The sequence below is a fragment of the Lepidochelys kempii genome, chromosome 11 (genome assembly GCF_965140285.1).
Source record: "Lepidochelys kempii isolate rLepKem1 chromosome 11, rLepKem1.hap1, whole genome shotgun sequence".
In the NCBI taxonomy this organism is placed as follows: Eukaryota; Metazoa; Chordata; order Testudines; family Cheloniidae; genus Lepidochelys; species Lepidochelys kempii.
Window position 1 is genome coordinate 47,119,372 of NC_136390.1, and position 23,642 is coordinate 47,143,013.

Sequence of the window (23,642 nt, forward strand, 5' to 3'; positions counted from 1 at the left end):
GATTCCTGGGTTCTATTTCTGACTTTGCTACTGGCCTGCTGGGTGACCTTGGGCAAGTCACTTCCTCTCCCCGGGCCTCAGTTTCCCCATCTGTAAAATGGTGATGAGACTGACATCCTTTTTAAAACACTTTGAGATCTATGGGTAAAAAGTGCTATGTAACAGCTAGGTGATGGTGTTATTTCTACTGATCAATGCTTGTGTTTATTATGTATTTCTTATGATTTTGAAAATACTGTACATGCACATTGGTTTTAGACAGCAGTTCGTCCTCTGCCATTCCTAAAAAGATCATCATGACAGAGTTTCTTCCTTCATCACTCGTCTCCATAAAAGAAAGGACTTCCTTTATCAAAGGAAGAAGTTTCCTCTAATGCTACTTCATCTTTGTGAGATTCATTTCTTCACAATTTTTAAAAATAGTATTGTTACTGTAATAGTGGTGTTATCTAGTCTTGTGCATGCATGGAAGCACATATGCATTGCTTATGTTTGATAATAAAAAGGTAGCAAAGACTAAGGGTATGTCTACACTGGCAGAGTTACAGCACCGGCAGTTACAGCGCCGCTCAGAGAGCACTGAAGGGAAACCGCTGTTGTGTGTTCACACTGTCAGCTGCCTGCGCACTAGCATGTTCTCACTTGCAGCACTTGCAGCGGTATTCGGAGCAGTGCACTCTGGGCAGCTATCCCACAGAGCATCTCTTCCTCTTCTGCCGCTAAAAGTTGTGGGAAGGCAGAGGGGGTCGCGGGGCATCCTGGGTCCTGTCCCAATGCCCCGTGATGCGTTGCTTCACATCCCAGCAATCCCTGTGTTTCCATCTGCATTTGGCACCATCTTTCAATGGTTTGTGTACTGCGCGCTCTGTCTCTTTGGTCTGCAGGAATGGATCCCGCACTATTGACCAGTATGCTGCTCATTCTAACACATCACGAGTGGCAGTGGAGTTATTCCTTAAACTACAAAGGCAAGAAGAGTGTGACCTTGATCTCGCCATGCGTAATTGCTACAACATGAGATTGCTTGTGGCATTCACGGAGGTGCTGACCACAGTGGAGTGTGGGCTTTTGGGCTCGGGAAACAAGCACTGACTGGTGGGATCACATCGTCATGCACGTCTGGGATGATGACCAGTGGCTGCAGAACTTTCAGATGAGGAAAGTTACATTCATGGGACTGTGTGTTGAGCCCGCCCCAGCCCTGTGGCACAAGGACACGAGAATGAGAGCTTCCCTGTCGTTGGAGAAGCACGTGGCGATTGCACTGTGGAAGCTGGCTACTTCAGACTGCTACCGATTGGTTGCTAACCAGTTCGGAGTAGGAAAGTCGACCGTTGGACTTGTGTAGACGGAAGAGTGCAGGGCCATTAATTGAATCCTGCTCCAAAAGACCATGACTCTGGGCAATGTGCGTGACATTGTGGATGGCTTTGCAAAAATGGAATTTCCTAACTGTGGTGGAGTGAGAGATGGCATGCATATTCCAATTCTGGCACCAGACCACCTAGCTACTGAGTACACTAATCGGAAGGGATATTTTTCCATGATTCTCCAGGAGCTTGTGGATCACCATGTGTGTTTCACAGTCATTAATGCAGGCTGGTCCAGAAAGGTGCATGATGCATGCATCTTTCGGAACACTGGCCTGTTCAGGAAGCTGCAAGCAGGGACTTTCTTCCTGGACCAGAAGATCACCGTAGAGGAAGTCGAAATGCCCATTGTGATCCTGGGAGACCCCGCCTACCCCTTAATGCCATGGTTTATGAAGCCATACACGGGGCACCTTGACAGCAACAAGGAGTGCTTCAACAACAGGCGGAGCAAGAACAGAATGACTGTTGAGTGTGCTTTTGGCCATTTTAAGACCTGCTGGCGCGGCCAATATGGGAAGCTGGACCTAGCCGATGACAATATTCCTATGCTTATAACCACATGTTGTACACTCCATAATATTTGTGAAGGGAAGGGTAAAAGCTTCACTCAGGGCTGGACTGCTGAGGCTTAGTGCCTGGAAGCTGAATTTGAACAGCCAGAGATCAGGGCTAGTAGAGGGGCACAGCACAGGGCCATAAGGATCAGGGATGCCTTGAGACAGCAATTTGAAGCTGAAAGCCACTAATATTTATTGCTGAGTTCAGGAGTGCAGTGATTGTGATTGATGCAGACAATGCCCTATGAAAGTGTAAGAAAATTGCCTGTTGCTTTGCAGGGCTCTGTTTGCTTTCAATAATGGAATACAGATTGCTTTCAAACCAAAACAATTCTTTTATTAAACAACAACAACCAGAGGAGAGAGACAAAAAAACACATCAGCACTGAAGGTGGCTGGGGGAAGGGAGGGTCCCAGGAGGAGGTGGTGTCCCTGGATGGTTCAAGATTTGTATACGTCCAGGTATCATATGCAACCTTGTCCTTTGGAGTACAGTGCAGTGGGCACTGTACTTCATCAGGGCTAAACTGCAGAGGGACGGGTGTTGAGTGCAGTGGATACTGGGAGTCTGCAGGGCTGGACTATGACAAGGCACGATTAGAATGCAGTGGGTACAGACTGGAGCCAGGAGGTTGATAAGAGTGTGTTGGCGGTGTCTGGGTGGAGCATGGGAAAGAGTTTTGTGACAGTAGCTGCAGGGGAGGGCAGGCGCAGAGCTGTTAGGTTTGCAGTGCTCGTAGCACCCGGAGCATGTCCGCTTGGCGCTCCATAACCTTTAAAAGCAGCTCCGTGGTTTCATTCTGGTGTGCCATGTTCTCCTTTTGGTCCCTCTTCTCACTCTCCCGCCACTCCTTCAATTCTTGTTTTTCGGCCACAGAGTGCATCATGACCTCATGCAGAAAGTCCTCTGTAGTTCTTCGTGGCCTCTTTCTAATTCTGCACAGCCATTCAGCTGGCGATAACGAAGAGGGAGGCTGGGCTCCCAAGGTCATATCTGTGAAGACGAAATGCAACATTTTACAGAATCAGTATTGTTTGCAACACACACATATCACTGATTTAAAACACAGCCACTATTCAGATACCTGTCACTAACTTGGGGAGAGCCAGTGCTGTAGGGAGGAGCCTTATAATTATTCCTGTCCCCATATTTTCCATATGCTGCATTCATTATGGAAGATATCTCACTGCTGAGGGTGAGTAGGGAATCAAGGGAGGGTCTTCTCCAGGACTGCCGCTTCTGCCCTGGCCCTTATGTGGCTCACTTGTGTGAAGCAATTGTGTCGTTGTCCCCAGTGACGGTAGAGTGGCGCAGGAAAGTTACGCTTAATGGGTCAAGAAATAAAGCATCTCTGCCAAAGAACCTGCTGCTGGATTGCCCAGTATCTCCATGAGACTTTCCTGGAGATCTCTGAGGCAGATTCCCATGAAGTGCGGGAGTCAATAAACAGCCTGTTCCACCGCTCAGACTAGGCATGTGGTGGTACGCGCATCATACAGACACAAGCCTGCTTTCTGAAACCCTCCTGCCCCCACTTCAGTGATTCCCAAAATCAAATCCACTTACCAGGGGCTTCCTCTCCTGTTTGTGCTTCATCAAGATCTGACAGCTGTGACTGGCTAGCCTCCTCCGGGGTAGAGAAGAGCTCCTGGCTGCATGCATCTCTGACCTCCGAGTCATCCTCTGCCTCTGAGTCCCCCTCCGCCTCCACATCCTGGTCCAAGACTGCTCCCAGACTGCTGCGCTGGGCATCAGAACATGGGGAATAGATGGCCAGCCCTCTGTGGAGAAAGAGGTGGTTAGGGACTATTTAGAAAAGCTGGACATGCACAAGTCCATGGGGCCAGACGAGTTGCATCCGAGAGTGCTAAAGGAACTGGCGGCTGTGATTGCAGAGCCATTGGCCATTATCTTTGAAAACTTGTGGCAAACGGGGGAAGTCCCGGCTGACTGGAAAAAGGCTAATGTAGTGCCCATCTTTAAAAAAGGGAAGAAGGAGGATCCTGGGAACTACAGGCCAGTCAGCCTCACTTCAGTCCCCGGAAAAATCATGGAGCAGGTCCTCAAAGAATCAATCCTGAAGCACTTACAGAGAGGAAAGAGATCAGGGTCAGCATGGATTCACCAAGGGAAGGTCATGCCTGACTAATCTAATTGCCTTCTATGATGAGATTACTGGTTCTGTGGATGAAGGGAAAGCAGTGGATGTATTGTATCTTGACTTTAGCAAAGCTTCTGACACGGTCTCCCACAGTATTCTTGTCAGCAAGTTAAAGAAGTATGGGCTGGATGAATGCACTATAAGGTGGGTAGAAAGTTGGCTAGATTGTCGGGCTCAACGGGTAGTGATCAATGGCTCCATGTCTAGTTGGCAGCCGGTGTCAAGTGGAGTGCCCCAGGGGTCGGTCCTGGGGCCGGTTTTGTTCAATATCTTCATAAATGATCTGGAGGATGGTGTGGATTGCACTCTCAGCAAATTTGCGGACGATACTAAACTGGGAGGAGTGGTAGATACACTGGAGGGCAGGGATAGGATACAGAGGGACCTAGACAAATTGGAGGATTGGGCCAAAAGAAATCTGATGAGGTTCAATAAGGATAAGTGCAGGGTCCTGCACTTAGGACGGAAGAACCCAATGCACAGCTACAGACTAGGGACTGAATGGCTAGGCAGCAGTTCTGCGGAAAAGGACCTAGGGGTGACAGTGGACGAGAAGCTGGATATGAGTCAGCAGTGTGCCCTTGTTGCCAAGAAGGCCAATGGCATTTTGGGATGTATAAGTAGGGGCATAGCGAGCAGATCGAGGGACGTGATCGTCCCCCTCTATTCGACATTGGTGAGTACTCCTCAGAATCTGGAGTACTGTGTCCAGTTTTGGGCCCCTCACTACAAGAAGGATGTGGATAAATTGGAAAGAGTCCAGCGAAGGGCAACAAAAATGATTAGGGGTCTGGAACACATGACTTATGAGGAGAGGCTGAGGGAACTGGGATTGTTTAGTCTGCGGAAGAGAAGAATGAGGGGGGATTTGATAGCTGCTTTCAACTACCTGAGAGGTGGATCCAGAGAGGATGGTTCTAGACTATTCTCAGTGGTGGAAGAGGACAGGACAAGGAGTAATGGTCTCAAGTTGCAGTGCGGGAGGTTTAGGTTGGATATTAGGAAAAACTTTTTCACTAGGAGGGTGGTGAAACACTGGAATGCGTTGCCTAGGGAGGTGGTGGAATCTCCTTCCTTAGAAGTTTTTAAGGTCAGGCTTGACAAAGCCCTGGCTGGGATGATTTAATTGGGGATGGGTCCTGCTTTTGAGCAGGGGGTTGGACTAGATGACCTCCTGAAGTCCCTTCCAACCCTCATATTCTATGATGCTATGATTCTATGATTCTATAAGATTTCCTCCTCCTGGCTTGGTCCACTCTCCACTGGCATGCGAGCCACTGAAGTATCCACAGCTCCACTTTGTAGTGGAGGTGGAGTCGCCACCGAGTACCGCATCCAGCTCTTTGTAGAACTGTCAGCTCGTGGGCGCAGCCTCAGAGCGGCGGTTTGTTTCCCGCACCTTGTGGTAGGCGTTCTGCAGCTCCTTTGACCCTACACTGCATGCATCCTGAAATTCTGTCATGCATCCTGAAATCTGTCCATAGGTATCACAATTCTTGTGGCTGGAGCATAGCTGGGACTGGACAGCCTCCTCTTCCCAAATGCTGATGAGGTCCAGCAGCTTGGCATTGCTCCAAGCGGGGGATCGCCTGGTGTGTGGAAGAGGCCTGGTCACCTGGAAAGATGGGCTGAGACCACTGCATGCATCACTGAGCAAACAGGAAGGGGACTTTCAAAATTCCCAAGGAATTTAAGGGGTGGGGCTCACGGTTGGTCAGCTGAAGGCAGGGCAGTAGAGTTCAAACCAATGACCAGAGAGGCGAGAACAGGCATTGTGGGACACCTCCTGGAGGCCAATTGCAGCGCTGTAATCGAGCAGGGTGTCTACACTGGCACCGTGGTGCTGTACCACTGGCACAGAAAGCCTCTCGTCGGGGTGGTTTTTTTACAGCGCTGCAATTGTGCAGTTTCTGCGCACTCAGTGGCTTGGCAGTGTGTGCACCTGGGGAGTTACACGGCAGAAAGCTGCTTTACAGCGCAGAAGCTTGCCACTGTAGACAAGGCCTAAGTGAAGCATTTTCATGTTGGTGAGTAAGTAGGTACTATGGGTCTTTTGTGCTGGAGATACCATCTTTTGGTTGGTTTTGATTGGTCTTTAAAACAGACCACTTGTGATTCTTAGTGATGGTCATTTTCACAACTGTAAGAGCATTAACTCTAGCATTCTGGCCAAATTTAACTTGAATAATTACAGTCTTTCTTCTTAAGATGACTGCTGCAGTTAGTACCTTTCTAGAGAACTAAGTTTAAACACAGGTCTGGTTAGAGAAGTACTCTATCCAGTGAAGAAGCTTGACCTTCTTTAAACACTGTTCTCTACAAAGGTGTCACAGTGGTTTCAAATTGCAGTGTAGATGGGACCTAAATTCCTCTACATCTTTAATGGGATAAGGTATTCTTCACTATTTCTGGTCTTAAATTGTAGTGTGGTATTAAACAGCTGCCATATTCAGTGGCAAAGGAAGTTATCCATGTGGATACTTTGTCCTGTATATGTTTCTGTTTGTAAAGTGCTTTAGGTTCCTTCATTATGAAAGGCACCATATAAATGTCTTGTCTTCAGAAATTAACAGAAAGTCAGTCTTAGGGAAGGAATCTGGTCATTACAACATAGCTGTTAGTGGATGTTTGTCTATTTCACAAAATCACTTGTAATTGTTTGTCAGTCCCTGTTCAGGGTTGGATTTGCAAGAATGCTGCAGGTTGGGGTTGAGGCACTTTGCACTGAAAGTATGAAATGTATCTGATCATCAGAGACCAAAACATAGAGAAACCACCACTTAACATGTGAGGGGGGTGGGGCAGCAGTCTTACATTTGCTATGGAACTGACCTGCACAATGACCACTCTCTCCATGGAGACTGGGAGGGCAGGAAAACCAAGCAGGGATGTGGGTCGTGTAGGGTTAACAGCCACCACCAGTTAACACATTTTTAAACACAACTGTCTTTGTCCGTACAATGGGCAAAATCACGTTATAGCATGTATGTTAATTAACATGGGTTTGTTAACGCATTTCGTAACATGATGCATCTTTCCTGTGTTGATAAGGCCTTCCTTGGCCATTGTGCAGAAGATATAAGATTCACCTGATATGCAAAGCTGTGGGTATAATCTTTAGTCAGTGCTGTTAACTGCTTCTTGTTTCCATGAACACAAAGAGTAACTATACAGAAGGAACAGAGGACAGAATAAAAAGCTTGTGGGGAGCATGAGAAAATGCGAATGTAGTGCTTTATTTGTAATCCATATGGAAACTGTGCATCAGCTGGGAAATATCCAGATTTGGTGACTATAGATGTTCTACCACAAAAGGCAGATTTGTCCAGGGCTTCCTCACATGGAAACCCTTCTAATAAACCCTACTGGATGGGTTAGTTTGAGCTCCCTCAATTGCATGTCTCTTATACAGCATGAAACTTGAACTTTCATCTAACTTAACATTTTGAAACTACAGTTTCGTGGGGAGAAACCTTGGAGCTTTTGCTTTCAAGATAGGTTTCAGAGTAACAGCCGTGTTAGTCTGTATTCGCAAAAAGAAAAGGAGTACTTGTGGCACCTTAGAGACTAACCAATTTATTTGAGCATAAGCTTTCGTGAGCTACAGCTCACTTCATCGGATGCATACTGTGGAAAGTACAGAAGATCTTTTTATACACACAAAGCATGAAAAATGGGTGTTTACCACTACAAAAGGTTTTCTCTCCCCCCACCCCACTCTCCTGCTGGTAATAGCTTATCTAAAGTGATCACTCTCCTTACAATGTGTATGATAATCAAGTTGGGCCATTTCCAGCACAAATCCAGGTTTTCTCCTCCCCTCCCCCCACATAGATCCACTCTCCTGTTGGTAATAGCTTATCTAAAGTGATCACTCTCCTTACAATGTGTATGATAATCAAGGTGGGTCATTTCCAGCACAAATCCAGGGTTTAACAAGAACGTCTGAGGTAGGAAAAAACAAGGGGAAATAGGTTACCTTGCATAATGACTTAGCCACCCCCAGTCTCTATTCAAGCCTAAGTTAATTGTATCCAATTTGCAAATGAATTCCAATTCAACAGTCTCTTGCTGGAGTCTGGTTTTGAAGTTTTTTTGTTGTAATATCGCAACTTTCATGTCTGTAATCGCGTGACCAGAGAGATTGAAGTGTTCTCTGACTGGTTTATGAATGTTATAACTCTTGACATCTGATTTGTGTCCATTTATTCTTTTATGTAGAGACTGTCCAGTTTGACCAATGTACATGGCAGAGGGGCATTGCTGGCACATGATGGCATATATCACATTGGTGGATGTGCAGGTGAACGAGCCTCTGATAGTGTGGCTGATGTTATTAGGCCCTGTGATGGTGTCCCCTGAATAGATATGTGGGCATAGTTGGCAATGGGCTTTGTTGCAAGGATAGGTTCCTGGGCTGGTGGTTCTGTTGTGTGGTATGTGGTTGCTGGTGAGTATTCGCTTCAGGTTGGGGGGCTGTCTGTAGGCAAGGACTGGCATGTCTCCCAAGATTTGTGAGAGTGTTGGGTCATCCTTCAGGATAGGTTGTAGATCCTTGATAATGCGTTGGAGGGGTTTTAGTTGGGGGCTGAAGGTGACGGCTAGTGGTGTTCTGTTATTTTCTTTGTTAGGCCTGTCCTGTAGTAAGTGACTTCTGGGAACTCTTCTGGCTCTATCAGTCTGTTTCTTCACTTCCGCAGGTGGGTATTGTAGTTTTAAGAATGCTTGATAGAGCTCTTGTAGGTGTTTGTCTCTGTCTGAGGGGTTGGAGCAAATGCAGTTGTATCGCAGAGCTTGGCTGTAGACAATGGATCGTGTGGTGTGGTCAGGGTGAAAGCTGGAGGCATGTAGGTAGGAATAGCGGTCAGTAGGTTTCTGGTATAGGGTGGTGTTTATGTGACCATCGTTTATTAGCACTGTAGTGTCCAGGAAGTGGATCTCTTGTGTGGACTGGACCAGGCTGAGGTTGATGGTGGGATGGAAATTGTTGAAATCATGGTGGAATTCCTCAAGGGCTTCTTTTCCATGGGTCCAGATGATGAAGATGTCATCAATATAGCGCAAGTAGAATAGGGGCATTAGGGGACGAGAGCTGAGGAAGCGTCGTTCTAAGGCAGCCATAAAAATGTTGGCATACTATGGGGCCATGTGGGTACCCATAGCAATGCCGCTGATTTGAAGGTATACATTGTCCCCAAAGGTAAAATAGTTATGGGTAAGGACAAAGTCACAAAGTTCAGCCACCGGGTTAGCCGTGACATTATCGGGGATAGTGTTCTTGACGGCTTGTGTCCATCTTTGTGTGGAATGTTGGTGTAGAGGGCTTCTACATCCATAGTGGCCAGGATGGTGTTATCAGGAAGATCACCGATGGATTGTAGTTTCCTCAGGAAGTCAGTGGTATCTCGAAGGTAGCTGGGAGTGCTGGTAGCGTAGGGCCTGAGGAGGGAGACTACATAGCCAGACAATCCTGCTGTCAGGGTGCCAATGCCTGAGATGATGGGGTGCCCCGGATTTCCAGGTTTATGGATCTTGGGTAGTAGATAGAATATCCCAGGTCGGGATTCCAGGGGTGTGTCTGTGCGGATTTGATCTTGTGCTTTTTCAGGGAGTTTCTTGAGCAGATGGTGTAGTTTCTTTTGGTAACCCTCAGTGGGATCAGAGGGTAATGGCTTGTAGAATGTGGTGTTGGAGAGCTGCCTAGCAGACTCTTGTTCATATTCCGACGTATTCATGATGACAACAGCACCTCCTTTGTCAGCCTTTTTGATTATGACGTCAGAGTTGTTTCTGAGGCTGTGGATGGCATTGTGTTCTGCACGGCTGAGGTTACGGGGCAAGTGATGCTGCTTTTCCACAATTTCAGCCTGTGCACATCGGTGGAAGCACTCTATGTAAAAGTCCAGTCTGCTGTCTCGACCTTCAGGAGCAGTCCACCTAGAATCCTTCTTTTTGTAGTGTTGGTAGGGAGGTCTCTGTGGATTAGTGTGTTGTTCAGAGGTGTGTTGGAAATATTCCTTGAGTCGGAGATGTCGAAAATAGGATTCTAGGTCACCATAGAACTGTATCATGTTCATGGGGGTGGACGGGCAGAAGGAGAGGCCCTGAGATAGGACAGCTGCTTCTGCTGGGCTAAGAGTATAGTTGGATAGGTTAACAATATTGCTGGGTGGGTTGAGGGAACCATTGCTGTGGCCCCTTGTGGCATGTAGTAGTTTAGAAAGTTTAGTGTCCTTTTTCTTTTGTAGAGAAGCAAAGTGTGTGTTGTAAATGGCTTGTCTAGTTTTAGTAAAGTCCAGCCACGAGGAAGTTTGTGTGGAAGGTTGGCTTTTTATGAGAGTATCCATTTACAAGCCATGAGAGTATCCATTTACAAGTGAGAGACTGTTGAATTGGAATTAATTTGCAAATTGGATACAATTAACTTAGGCTTGAATAGAGACAGGGAGTGGCTAAGTCATTATACAAGGTAACCTATTTCCCCTTGTTTTTTCCTACCTCAGACGTTCTTGTTAAACCCTGGATTTGTGCTGGAAATGGCCCACCTTGATTATCATACACATTGTAAGGAGAGTGACTGCTTTTAATATAGCTGCTTTTGAGAGTGTGGGAGATGTTGACAAGGGTCAGTCAATGAGTTAGTCATCTTTATGTTCTCATGTGCCATATCAGGAGAAGTACAAGATGATACAAAATACAAAATAGCCTCAGAGAAAGTATCTCCTCATCTCCCACCTTCATTTGGAGGTATTCTGCCCTATAGTATCTTTTCTAACCCAAACCTAAACATACAGCATGTTTACATGCAAAAATAGTACCTTTGTCGCGAATAAATCAGCCTCCTCCTATCATGTCTATAATCTATAATTTCTTACTTGTGATATCAGAACCATTCCCATAGGTACTGATTATGATCTCTGAAAGAAGATACAACCTCTTAGTTTGTGCATGCATGAGAAGACTGGCGAGCTTTCCTATTTGCAGAAAACCAGAACTACATGGGTTTGTTAACAACCACTTAAGGAAGAAGCAAACACTGCCTGTTCTCAGCACATGGAAAATTAGTGTAACCCTTCTGCCAGGCCAAGTTGATAGCAGCAAGGGCCGGGTTCAGTACACAGGGGTTCCCTCTCATTAAAGCAAATGCAAAACTGGCTCGAGCCCCCACCCAGTGACCTGGGAAAATCTTACACACCCCCTGGGCACCTCAAGGAGGCAATACTTCCCCTCTCGCAAGCACAGAGTCTTGGTGTAGTAGAGAATCTTTAATAACATGAGGTAAACAACATCAGCATTAAATTGGGGAAACACCACAACTAGTGTTCATTAACCAAACCATGAACACCGACCCACCCCAGAAAAATTGGGCCACATCCTTTCCCTCAGGCTCTTGAGTCCCAGAACCCAAATGTCTCTTGAGTCCAGCAATCCACAAATCACCCAAAGTCCAAAAAAAGTCCAGCCCCGGAGTTCAAAAGTTCATCTGCAGAGTGTTACTCCCCAGTCTGGCTAAAATGTGCCTGGGTGTGGGGGAAAGAGGTAAGGGGCACCTTACGTGTCCTGAAGCTGACTGCCCCACAGGGCTCTGCTCCGCTCCACCACGACCGGCTCCGCTCTGCACAGCTCGCCGTCTCACGAACAGCTCCGCTCAGCTTGCCATCTCACGAACACACCGCTGTCTCACGACCAGTAATGTTTCAGTCCAGATGAAAGATTATTTTAAAGGGACACCAGCTATTTTTTAGATATTGTAGTTAGATTTTATTTTTTATTTATATATAAAATTGGAATTGGAGGAAAAGTTTCTGGCAGGATTTGAGGCGTTGGAGTCACCTGAACTAGAGTGACTCAGCATTTACCAAAGTCAAAATTAATATAGACCTTGTGAAAGAGGCTGGATTGATGAAATCCTTTAACTATTGGAAAAGTGAAAAGACAAATTTGGCCCACCAAAGTGCCTCAACTTCTGTCTGAAGGAATCATTTCTCTGAGAGCACCTCAGGCCATGTCTACACTATGGGCTAAATTGGCACTTGTGCAATCGATGCAGAGGTATCGATTTAGTGGGTCTGGTGAAGACACATTAAGTCGATGGCAGAGCGCTCTTCCATCGACTTCTGTACTCCAGCTCCCCAAGAAGAGTAAGGTAAGTGGGCGGGAGAGCATCTCCCGTTGACACAGCACAGTGTAGACACCACTGTAAGTTGACCTAAGCTACATCTACTTCAGCTACATAACTTACATAACTGAAGTAGCGTAACTTAGGTCGACTTACAGCTTTAGTGTAGAGCAGCCCACAGTTTCTATTCCCATTCAATTTTCTTTGTTGCCAGTACTAAGACCCCAATACTATATTTGCCATGTACTGAACTTTAAAAACAAATTAATGAGATTTCTGTGCACAGAGGTCTTGCCAGATTGGGCCCTGGGACTGCAACAAGATTCCTGTATAGTATAAAATATGACATTCCTTTGTGATTTGGACTGCTGCTCAGTGGTAGCTCATTGTGTCACCTCCTTCAGATTAATTCACATAAGCCACCAAAGATTTGTAAGACAACCATGATTCTTGGTTAGTACTGGATCAGACTAGATTGTAACCTCTCCACTAGAGAAATAGACTATATGCTGAACTATCCAGTTGTTGTACCAATAAAATAAAAACCAGCAGGATCTTATTAAAGGGAAAAAGGCAAAATACTCTCACAAATGAGTGATGACCCAACACTCTCACAAATCTTGGGAGACATGCCAGTCCTTGCCTACAGACAGCCCCCCAACCTGAAGCGAATACTCACCAGCAACCACATACCACACAACAGAACCACTAACCCAGGAACCTATCCTTGCAACAAAGCCCATTGCCAACTATGCCCACATATCTATTCAGGGGACACCATCACAGGGCCTAATAACATCAGCCACACTGGGGCAACAGGCAAGGTGAGGCACACCCACTTTTGAGGAGTCCATTCGATACAACCTCTAGTGTCCAGTAGCTTCCCTCCCTCCCCAGCCCACTGGCTCGAGGTCCAGGGTAGCCAAAAGGATCCCATGTGTAATATGGGGAGTGGGTTAACCTTCAATACCTTTGCCTCCAGGGACTGTTGGTGTGCAATTTTGACAACAATTTCTCCCATTAACAAGTCTGGTTTACAATACTGGAAACATATTGCATCCATTCATATTGATAAGTGTCAAACAATGATCTCTTTCTTTTTTAACAAATGCATCAAACCCTTAATATTTCCCAATATGACCCAGAACATTTTGTGTTCCAAAGTAGCTAGTGCAGGTATCTGCATTTCAGTGCATCCCATAGCTATGGCTGTGTAGTTTCCCATTTCTAATATTTTTTTTTCTTATGGATAAGCCATGTGGTAGTATTAAGCCATTACTAAAGATTCCATCGGCCTTTTAGGTTACCCAGACCAATTTGGACCAAGTCTACATTGGCATGTACTTGTTTTTGTATCAGGCTGTCCTGTAGCTGGGACAGAAAGCTTAATTTATTTTTAAGTTCCTGCAGGTCTTCAGTATTTTTTTTTTTAAACACACAACAGTGCTAGCAACAAGACAAAACACAAGACAAAACATAGAACACAGAACACAATTTCTATTGTGACAGTAGATTCATGGTATTGGGTTGCTTTTCAGCTGGCATCAGCTTTTCCTGATTTTCTGAAAGACAAAAAGAACATGTTTCTACCCCTTTGGGGGTGGCAGATTATTGCTTAAAATATTTCTTTTACAAACACCCTTGCTGATTGCAGGCAAAACAGAGAAATTGCCCCCATATTTTCCTGTTTTTGTTCTATAGGCAGGCCAGGTTTCAAAGGCTTTTATCTTTTAAGGGTTATGGGGAAATTATCCCACTGTTTAGTCATTAAATCCCTGAGTTTTCCTTCTTATACAGCAGACCAAGTTTATAATGTTTTTCCTGCTGTGTTAAGCTTTAAGTTTTATCTACAGGTAATAACTGAGAAGCATCATTACCATACGACCTTAAAGGATTTTTCCAAAAATCATACACACTATACGTTGTTACAGGGATACTTATCATTAAATTTATTAAAATTATCTTGTTATCCCATGCCTTTTATTTAGACAATTTGTTTGCTGACCAGGTATGTCCTTTATCTGCAGCTCCTTTGTGCTGCTAGTTCTTTCCTTCCTTTATCATTTAGGTCATTTGCATTTTCACAGAAACTTCCTGCTTTTGGATTTAAAGCCATCAGCAGCTCAGAGACTCTATCTTAAAAGGGACACAATCAACTTTCACCAGAGTTTTGATTACTTTTAACTTCTGCTTCCAAAACACACAGCAATCTGAAAAAGAAAACCCAACCTATTGTGGCTCCCTTTGGAGCCCTAATAGCATTTTAATTAAGTAGCATGGTATGTTTGCATTTCTTTTGCCCCTTCTACAATATACCCTGCACATGTTCTGGGGCAAATGCACATTCCTTCCATAGTTTAACTTCTATAACATTATCCAGATCCATTTTTACATAAGGTGTCACTATTTCTTTTTTTTGCTTACAGAGTTTTCATGTACCTTTATCAAAGTGACAGTCTGATTACTCAGAGCCATTTTAAGACTCAGTGTTTCTAACATTGCTTCTTTTTGTTTTGTGCACCTCACCCCTGCTGTTGCTTCAGAGAGGCAGTCTTTTTTTAATTTTTTTTTTTACTACAACTCTCATCTGCTATTTTGTTACAAAAACAAACAAACAAAAAACAAACAAAAAGAATCCAAATTTTTTTTTTTTTTATATTCTCCTGATTTTGACTGCCCTGCTGCAGCCACAACTTAAAAACATTTTAAATTTTGTAAAGCATTGAGTTACCTTTTAAGGGTTAAATGCCAAATCCCAAAGCCAAACAACACTAATTACCTGTGTCTAGCAAAAAGGTCTGTCAGTTTTGCAACTTTGAATTAAAGAGTCAAATGGATTTTTAGTGGCATTATTTAAAACAAAAACAAAACTAACTGGTCCTTAGAACTTTACATATTTACACACACACAGACAGATACATACACATTTTCTTTTCCTTAACATCCCTTCCACACTGCTCTGTTTTTTACATCTTTACATTCCCTTTATACATTTGAGGCAGTTAAGTTCCAATAGAACCCTCTTACGTTCTTTTAGCAAATTTGACTAAATTGTCCAGTCAAATGACTTTAATCAGATAGTTTATTTTTGCCTGGCTAATTTACAGACATTCCTTTGGAAAAGGGCCCATTTTTCTTTCAGAATGGCTGCAAAGAAACCAAGAATGCTCTAACACTTTTCCTTTTTAACATTTTTGGTTAAAAGTTGTTTGGGTGAAATACAAAGTTTAACTGCTTAATTCCCTCCAGCCTCTGCAGAGTTAACTTTTTTTTTTTATTACTCTCTTTTCTCTTTGTAATTATGCCTGGGGGTGCCGTACATAGGACCTTCTCCCCCTTTACCTGCCTCCCTCCAGCCTCTGCAGAGTTAACTTTTTCACTCTTTTTGTATTCCTGGAGTGCCTCTTTCACTATTTTCAGCTGGCTTTGGGTATTTGTAGCCAGCACCTTCCAATTGTCTGCTCCCTTTTCCATTTGTGCCTTTTCCTCTTTACATGAAGACAAGCGGAGGGAAGAATCCTTACATGCCTCCCACAACAACCAAATTGCTGCTGCATCTCTTTTGGCAGCACTAGAAGGTTTGTATATGAGGATATACTGAGCCAATCTATCCTCTAGGTCCAAAATAGTGCAGACATCAGCTAGGGCTTGTTTAGTCCAAGGACTGTGCCCAAATTTTTGAAGGATTTGTTTAAAAGGTGTAATTTCTTTAACAAAAGGTGAGGTTGGAGTTCCTTCTGACTCCATTCCTCCCTCTAGTACTGGCTTACCCTGTTTTCTTTTAAACATCTTAACATGGATATTTCAATCTCTTTGTCACTGCTGGTATTACTTAGCAAGTGACACAGCCTAGATTCTGAAATCATAGCTTAATCTATGTGTTTTTCCCCTGCTACCTTCCCGGAGGCCAGCAGGTCCCCTGCTACCTTCCCAGAGGCCAGCAGGTCCAGTTAACCTATTTCTCCCTGCTACCTTCTCGGAGGCCAGCAGGTCCAGTTAACCTATTTCTCCCTGCTACCTTCTCGGAGGCCAGCAGGTCTGGTTAACCTGTTCTTCCCTGCTACCTTCCCGGAGGCCAGCAGGTCTAGTTTAATCTGTTTTCCCTGCTACCTTCTCGGAGGCCAGCAGGTCTGGTTTAATCTGTTTTCCCTACTACCTTCTCGGAGGCCAGCAGGTCCCCTGCTACCTTCTCAGAGGCCAGCAGGTCTGGTTTAATCTGTTTTTCCTGCTACCTTCTCGGAGGCCAGCAGGTCCCCTGCTACCTTCTCGGAGGCCAGCAGGTCTGGTTTAATCTGTTTTTCCTGCTACCTTCTCGGAGGCCAGCAGGTCCCCTGCTACCTTCTCGGAGGCCAGCAGGTCTGGTTAACCTAATAGAAATGCCTAGCTCACTAGAGCTGGCGGTGTGCACACCAATATTTACAATAACTGAGGTTTTTTACCAATATTCCCCCTTTCGCAATTCTCCACCAAAATGTTGTACCAATAAAATAAAAACCAGCAGGATCTTATTAAAGGGAAAAAGGCAAAATACCACATTTATTGTGAATACAGAAAGAATCATAGTAAGCAGTTAGTTATAGCTATAACATTCCATTCAATCTCATATTTATTCACACATTCATTCATACAAACACACACCCACACACATACACACCCACACACACAGGTTCTGCAAGGTTGTTATCATAGTTACCAGCCTTAGAGTTGCTCATGCCAAGTCACTGGCCAGGTGGCCTGGACATGAGGAGGGAGCAGGGCCTTGTCAGATGCTCATCTGATGCTCCTGGAAGTTGGTTTGCAGAATCAGACCCCAAAGTTCTCACTTTTTAGAGTCTATTTTTATAGGAATTTCTTCCTATGCCAGTCTATGGGAATTGCTTCATCATGCTGTTGCTGAATCAATCAGCAGATAGCACATTCCTGACGGCTCCAAGATGTTATCTTGTTCTTTGGTTCTCCCATTCTTGAGGCTGTTGGGTGGATTCCAGTCTGCCCTCCGGGTGGGGTCCTCTGGTTATTTCCACTTGACGCCTTCTTCAGCCGATGGACACTGGATTCTTAGGCTGGCACCTCCCTGATCATTCAGTTATTATCCACACCAAGCATCCATCCACATACATCCTCTATCTCTATTTTAATCACAATTGTTAATACAACAAAATGGCGGGGAGTCTCTGGGTGCTGTTTCTGTTGTTAGAGTATTGCTTTGAGTCTCTCTCTCTCTCTGTGAATTGCTTTGAGAACAGACTCTGTCTTAGAATGTACTAACACAATTAGCAGCTTGCAAGTTTCATACATAGAGGGAGAGAAACAGTACCAAAAACCAAGAGACCTCTTCATTAGTAATACCCTGGAATTTAAACTCTGGGGAATCAAACTCATTTGTGATTTTAATACAGAACTTCTTTAATATGATCCAACATAATCTCCATTTATAAACATTTTTAAACTACGATATGTACCCTTAGACTGGAATGTCTCTCTTGGAGCTACACCAGTCTGACCAGTAAGTAACTATTATTAAAAAATACATTTGAAAAGCACAGTGACTCCTAAAGGAGTGCTTACGTGGGCTATTGTGTAAATAAATCCTTCTTTGGAGATTATTGATCAGTGCAGAAGAGATCATGATGTCATGAAATAAAAAAAGCTTTTATTTCTTGAAGTAGTCAAAAAAATGTCAGTTATATTAGTATTAACTATGGTTGCACTTAAATGCAGTTATTATGTGTCTAATAGAAGAGGGTTAAAATGATTTTATTCTCGTTAATTGAGAATGCAACATAAACAGTGATACAATTTTCTTCCATCCCATTTCACACATTCCAGCCTCTTGTTGGCCAGGAATTGGTCAAAAAATTAAGAGTGTGTGTGTGTGTGTGAGAGAGACAGAGAGAGAGAGAGAGATTCCAAATCTAACTCTCCCCCCACATCAAGGTCTTCCAGCTAGCTCTATAACACTCAACGTTGTGTCTTTCTGTGCCAGTGGCTCACTCTTAATATGCTAAACTTTTTTGTTCTACCGTGGCTCAAAATTTCAGCATTTTCTTATTTTTTAAAAAATTTAGACTAGATATGAATTGCACAAGATTGTTGCATGCATCTTGGTTGTTGCGAATATATATATATATATATATATATATATATATATATATATATATATATATATATATAGGGTGTGTGTCTCTCTTGTTGTTTACTTGGGGAGTTACATTTAATACGGTGATTCTGCACCCTCCCCGGCTTTTTGTATATGATAATCAGATACCTCTGCTGATACATTTAAATCAACTCTATCATCACATCTGGAATTTCCTATACTTCCCATGAAGGAAAAGTATTCATTTTAATTTTAGAAATGAGTCAGACACAAGATGGAGTTTTCATAGAATGGAAAGGCAAATATAGCTGATACGACCTTCTTATAGCTAAAATTGAGTATGTGCAGCCAGTAAGGCAGATTCAGATGATGGCCAAGGGACTGATCTTATGAGGTGATGAGCACACACAACTCCAGTTGACTTCACTTGGGACTGTTAGTAGTCAACAATTCTCAGGAGTATTTTTAAAGTTATGTCTATGGCAGGATATCCAGCCAACAGATTTCTAAAAAGAAATTTCAGGAAATACAGGGTGATATCCTGGTTAGAGCATAGCCCTGGATTTCCTGGTTCTGTTCCTGCCTCTGCCTCTGGGACAAGTCACTTAACCACTATACAAAACCAGGCTACTGATATCTACCTCACAGGTATGTCCTTGTAAGGCTTAATTAATTGAAGTCTGTCAGTTTCGCCATTGACTTCAAGGGATGCAGAAGTGGGATTCATCATACTGCTAAAGTGGAATAAAAGGGCAATGTATTCTTAGGGCAAATAATTATCTTGATTTCTCTTTATCTTCCATATATAGTTTCAAGTAGGTTCTTTGTTACCCATTTGGAGCAATACCAGAAATTAATAAATCAGAGCTGTAATTATCTTTATATATGAAAGGATGTAGTTAATGCATAAAACCTCCACATTTTGTAATTAAGCCTACAAACCAAAGTGCTTTACAATCCTATATATTTATCAGGAAACAATTAAAAACAGTAGATTTTAAAAATGGTTCTTGCAGCACACATACCAAGCAAATGACTTGCCTTTTCTTAGTATTCTGTATTCCTTAGTATTCTCCCTTTGTAACATATTGATTATAGAACTCTACAGAATGCTCTGTGTGGGTGCATTAACAAGGTATTATACTAGACTGGCAGCCTCATAAGTACAGGTATCCAGATAACCTATTACACTGAGAAAATTTATTGGAGTTTGGGAGATGAGACAGAAATAGAACCTCAAGTTAAGAGGAAAGACAGCTAAGTGAAAGCAAGAGACATAAAAAATAAGAAAAAGAAAAGACCAAGAAAATAATTTTCAGAAAAGATTGTGCTGAAGAAAGTAAAAGGAATAATTTGGGATCTGACAACACTGAAATGAACCATATTGGCTTAGTTTCCTTCTGCCTGCAAGTTCTTTCTTATCCAGCTTTCTTGGCAGAGATCTTAATGTCCTCAGAAATTACAGCTACGTGCTGACACATCTGCTGACATGAGTACATTTGCATTTAGGGAGATTGAAAGCCTCTTTTACTCTCTCTTTCTCTATGGTATTTGTTTTATTACATTCTGTGTGCTGGTCTTAGCTTTTTCTATCTGATCTGGTGGTGCAGCTGTAATCCACTTGAATACAGATATCCGGCTCTTCCTTTAGAAACTTCCTTTTCAAACAGGCAACGCTATAGTTCTTGTAAACGCCCTGACGGAAGTGGGTTTTTTCCTCCTTCCTCCTCCAGCCTGAGGTCCTAGAAATAAAAACCATTTTCTTAAAACTGAGAAAATTTCAATTAGAAAATAGCCCTACAAGTTCTACTGTTCTGAAGAAATGCATTGTGCCCTAATGATCATGCACGGTTTTCCTATCTTATAAAAAATATAGTGGGTTGTCATTAATCCACTGAAACTATTTGCTAGAAAAGCTATAGAAACTGTCCCCCTAACACTTTAATTTGTTAGAACAAAACTAGCATATTATTTTCCATCCACTCTACTCCATATATTTGAGAGAGAACATCTGTCTTATAATACTGACAGATCCAGCTCAGGCATGCTTCTCTGCTCTGGTTAGAGGAAGAGGTAGGTCTACTCTGAATGTGATTATCCTTTTGCTTTCAGCTTTTATTTTAAAAGCGAACTTCAACAGCTAGAAGAAATTACCTTGTACATTTTTATTATAATATTATTTTATAGTGTCTGAAGGTGTAGTGGGTATTTCATACAATGCAAAGAAAGATGCAGTGTGTGTCTTAACAATACAATTATCAGGTTATTCAGATTAGACTGTTGCTGACTGTGATGATTCAATGAAGGTGTTTTTTTAAAAAAAATAATATGTACTCAAAAAAGATGATGATGACAGAGGTATAAAATGGTGGGTATTCTTGACTTGCTAATTGACGACATTCTGAAAGAGGGGAGTTTTCATGAGGGCTTCAAAAGATCAGTGGTGGCCTGGCAGACCAAAGTGAGTGAGGGTTTTCCAAGCACAGGGAGCAGTATGGAGATGCTTGTGGGAGAAGGATGCCAATTTCTCATACATCTTTGGCAGAGTGGAGTGGCTAGCGCAACGTGATGAGGGATAAGGCTGATGTAATTGGGGGGATCCATTATGTATGAGTGTGAGAATCAGAGCAAGATGTCCTAAATTTTGACCTGACAGGGAAGAAGGGGCAATAGGAGAGATTAAAGAAGAAGTAATGTGGTCTGAGTGACAGGTTAGAGTGCTATTCTCTGCCTCTGAGTTCAATTACAAGACCAATAAGATATGTGAAAACTTGTTTTTGAATTACGTGGCAACTTCATTAATCCTTTGTTTAACTGTGTGCAGCTTGGACTTCAAGGAAGTTACCGTTGCTTACTCAGGGATGAATTTGACCTTATAATGTGACAGAATGCTGTTCACTGAAAATTGACTGTTAAATTATGACTTGAATACTTAAAACAATTTTGAAAAAAGTATGTTCAATTTTAAAAATCCATATAACTGATAGGGTTTTATTAGTTAAAAAGATGTTCTTTAACTTATAGCTGAAAATCACGTGTTTATTTTTAAATGAAAAATTCTGCTGTTTAATCCAAAATATAGATTGTTACTTTAAAAAGCAAACAATAAATCAAAAAACCCACTTAGATATTTGCCTTTGGAAAATATCTACTGCTAAGTATGTATTGACATCATGGATTTGCAAGAGTTTTCATGCTGTTGATCGGTTACAAACTTGGATGTGTGTGTTACTTCATGGAAGCTATTATCGTCCCAAGAAAAGTGTAATAATTGTGATTTTCCACATTTCCAGTGATTGTGTAACATCTCAAAGATATTGCAATCTCAAGGATTCATTTTTGAATCAAAGTGTATATCCAAATTACACTGAAGTAATGTTATGCTTGTTCCTTATTAACAAAATCAAGGAAAATCAGATTTAAGGTCCTGATCCTCTAAATACTACTGGTGTGTGATTTTACTCAAGTGTCTAGTCTTACGGAAGTCAGTGGGATGATTCTGCAGTAATGTTATGCACGTGTGTTTGCAGGATCAGGGCCTTAGCCTGTATCCATCAACTCATCTTCTTGTTCTACTTAAGTCACAGAACAATGCATGATGGCTATATTACTGATCAAAACAGATGATTGAAGTCTATAATGTAGTTGGAGTTATCTGGATTTTGATGATTAAAAGAGAATTTCCCAATGTATCTTTGGTTGTGTCAGGCTGCTTTTTTATGTCTTTATAATAAATAGCCCAATCTCAAAACATAAATAGGCTATTGTGATAAAATATTTTTAAAATAATTAGATTAGATACACCCACACGTCAATTTTTTTTGGTGAGTTTTTAATCACAATACATGGAAAAATGAAGATTTACCCTTCTTCCCCTCCTCCCCAATGGTTTATAGCATAAGGGGAAAGTAATCTTAGAAAGACATACATACAGTATCAGATGAAATGGGGACTGAAACTTGTTTTATTCATGAAAAAAAGACATTTTATCTTTAAAAAAATAGAAACTTATAGAAAGGTGAAAATGAGAAATGAGACCACATTGCTATGATCTCTCAACTACAGCAGGAAATATGTTTGTTTATCATGACCCTCATATTTCTATAGGCAGATTAGTTTTTAAATAAAAGGTGTCTATTCTGTTTGTCTACAAAAACTAAACCCAGGGTTGATGACAGGACTTCCAAACTTGTAGTTACAGAAGACCCTGGCCTCAGGAGATTGTTACTATCAATACTTAGAGGTCTAGCCCCTCTTTCTGAAGGTATCTGTGGGACAGACCTGCTTTTTAAAGTTTTTCTGATGATTCTTACCTCTCCTGGCTGCTGCTGCTGCGTTTACAGCCATGCCCTGTTTTAATACGGTGTGGATTTTTGAACCTTTCTGAGCAGTTAACCTCCAAATTCTCTTGTCTTGCACATTTTGTTAGAATAGCAGGGGCAGGAGGTGGGGACTTGGATGTATTTGTGTCAGTCCTAAGCACTCCCCACTATGGAAGGTAATTCCCTAAGCTCCCTAGTGGAACATGGACAATAAGGGCTAGCATATCCAGGGTCTAAAATAGACTCTTTAGAAATCTGAACATTTTAGGCTCTGATTCTGCCATGAGTTCCGTATAGGTGGACCACTATAAAAGCCAGTGAGGCTTTGCACAGGTGCAACAGTTTGCCCACAGGGCTCCAGTTGCCTGATAATGATATACCAGCATAGTCCTTAGGAGTTTTACCATTAACTTTAATGGAGCAAGGATTTCACCCCTAAAGCCCTTCACATTCTCTGGTATGTGCAGTGATTTCTTAGGCACTGGTTTGTTCCCGGACATTGAGTCTCCATTTTCCCAGATTATATTGTTTGTTGGATTTTCAGGAAACGCTGGATGCTTTAATCTTCCTAGAAGCCAGTTTAAGGATTATAAAGACTTCAAGAGAATTTAAATAAGATTTTAAAAGGCTTCCTCGCTCTTACCAGTATTCCTGTGCTAAGTCAGAAAGAGGATTACTAAAGTTTAGACTCTTAGAAATTAAAGTTTTGAGTAGGGTGGACTCAGCATGACCACTATTACTCTTCTTACTCACCAGGGCTAAATTTAGCCACGAAAAATCACACAGCTTTTTATGTGGAGTCACTGCCCCATCTATGTTGTCTTTGATCTTCAACTACATTGTGCATTTAGATGGAAGGGGTGGGAAGAAGGAAACATTACTGGGCTAATGACCTGTCACCTCTCTGGTAAGAAAAGGAGAGTGATCTGTAGCCTCCACGGTGTTAGATCTGGGAAGATGGGGTCAAGCCTCTTCACCTAAACTCGGGACTAATTTCACTGATTTCAGC

General features: G+C 42.6%; 1 protein-coding gene across 1 annotated transcript; it reads right to left on the reverse strand.

Moving 5' to 3' along the window:
- Nucleotides 1-2,282: 2,282 nt before the first annotated feature.
- LOC144929129 (uncharacterized) lies at nt 2,283-22,658 on the reverse strand. The gene is made up of 4 exons (XM_078847989.1): nt 22,625-22,658; nt 11,648-11,723; nt 3,498-3,712; nt 2,283-2,924 (listed from the first exon to the last, which is right to left on the reverse strand). The coding sequence occupies exons 1-4, from the start codon at nt 22,656-22,658 to the stop codon at nt 2,650-2,652; spliced, it is 600 nt and encodes a 199-aa protein (XP_078704115.1). The 3' UTR covers nt 2,283-2,649.
- Nucleotides 22,659-23,642: the final 984 nt, after the last annotated feature.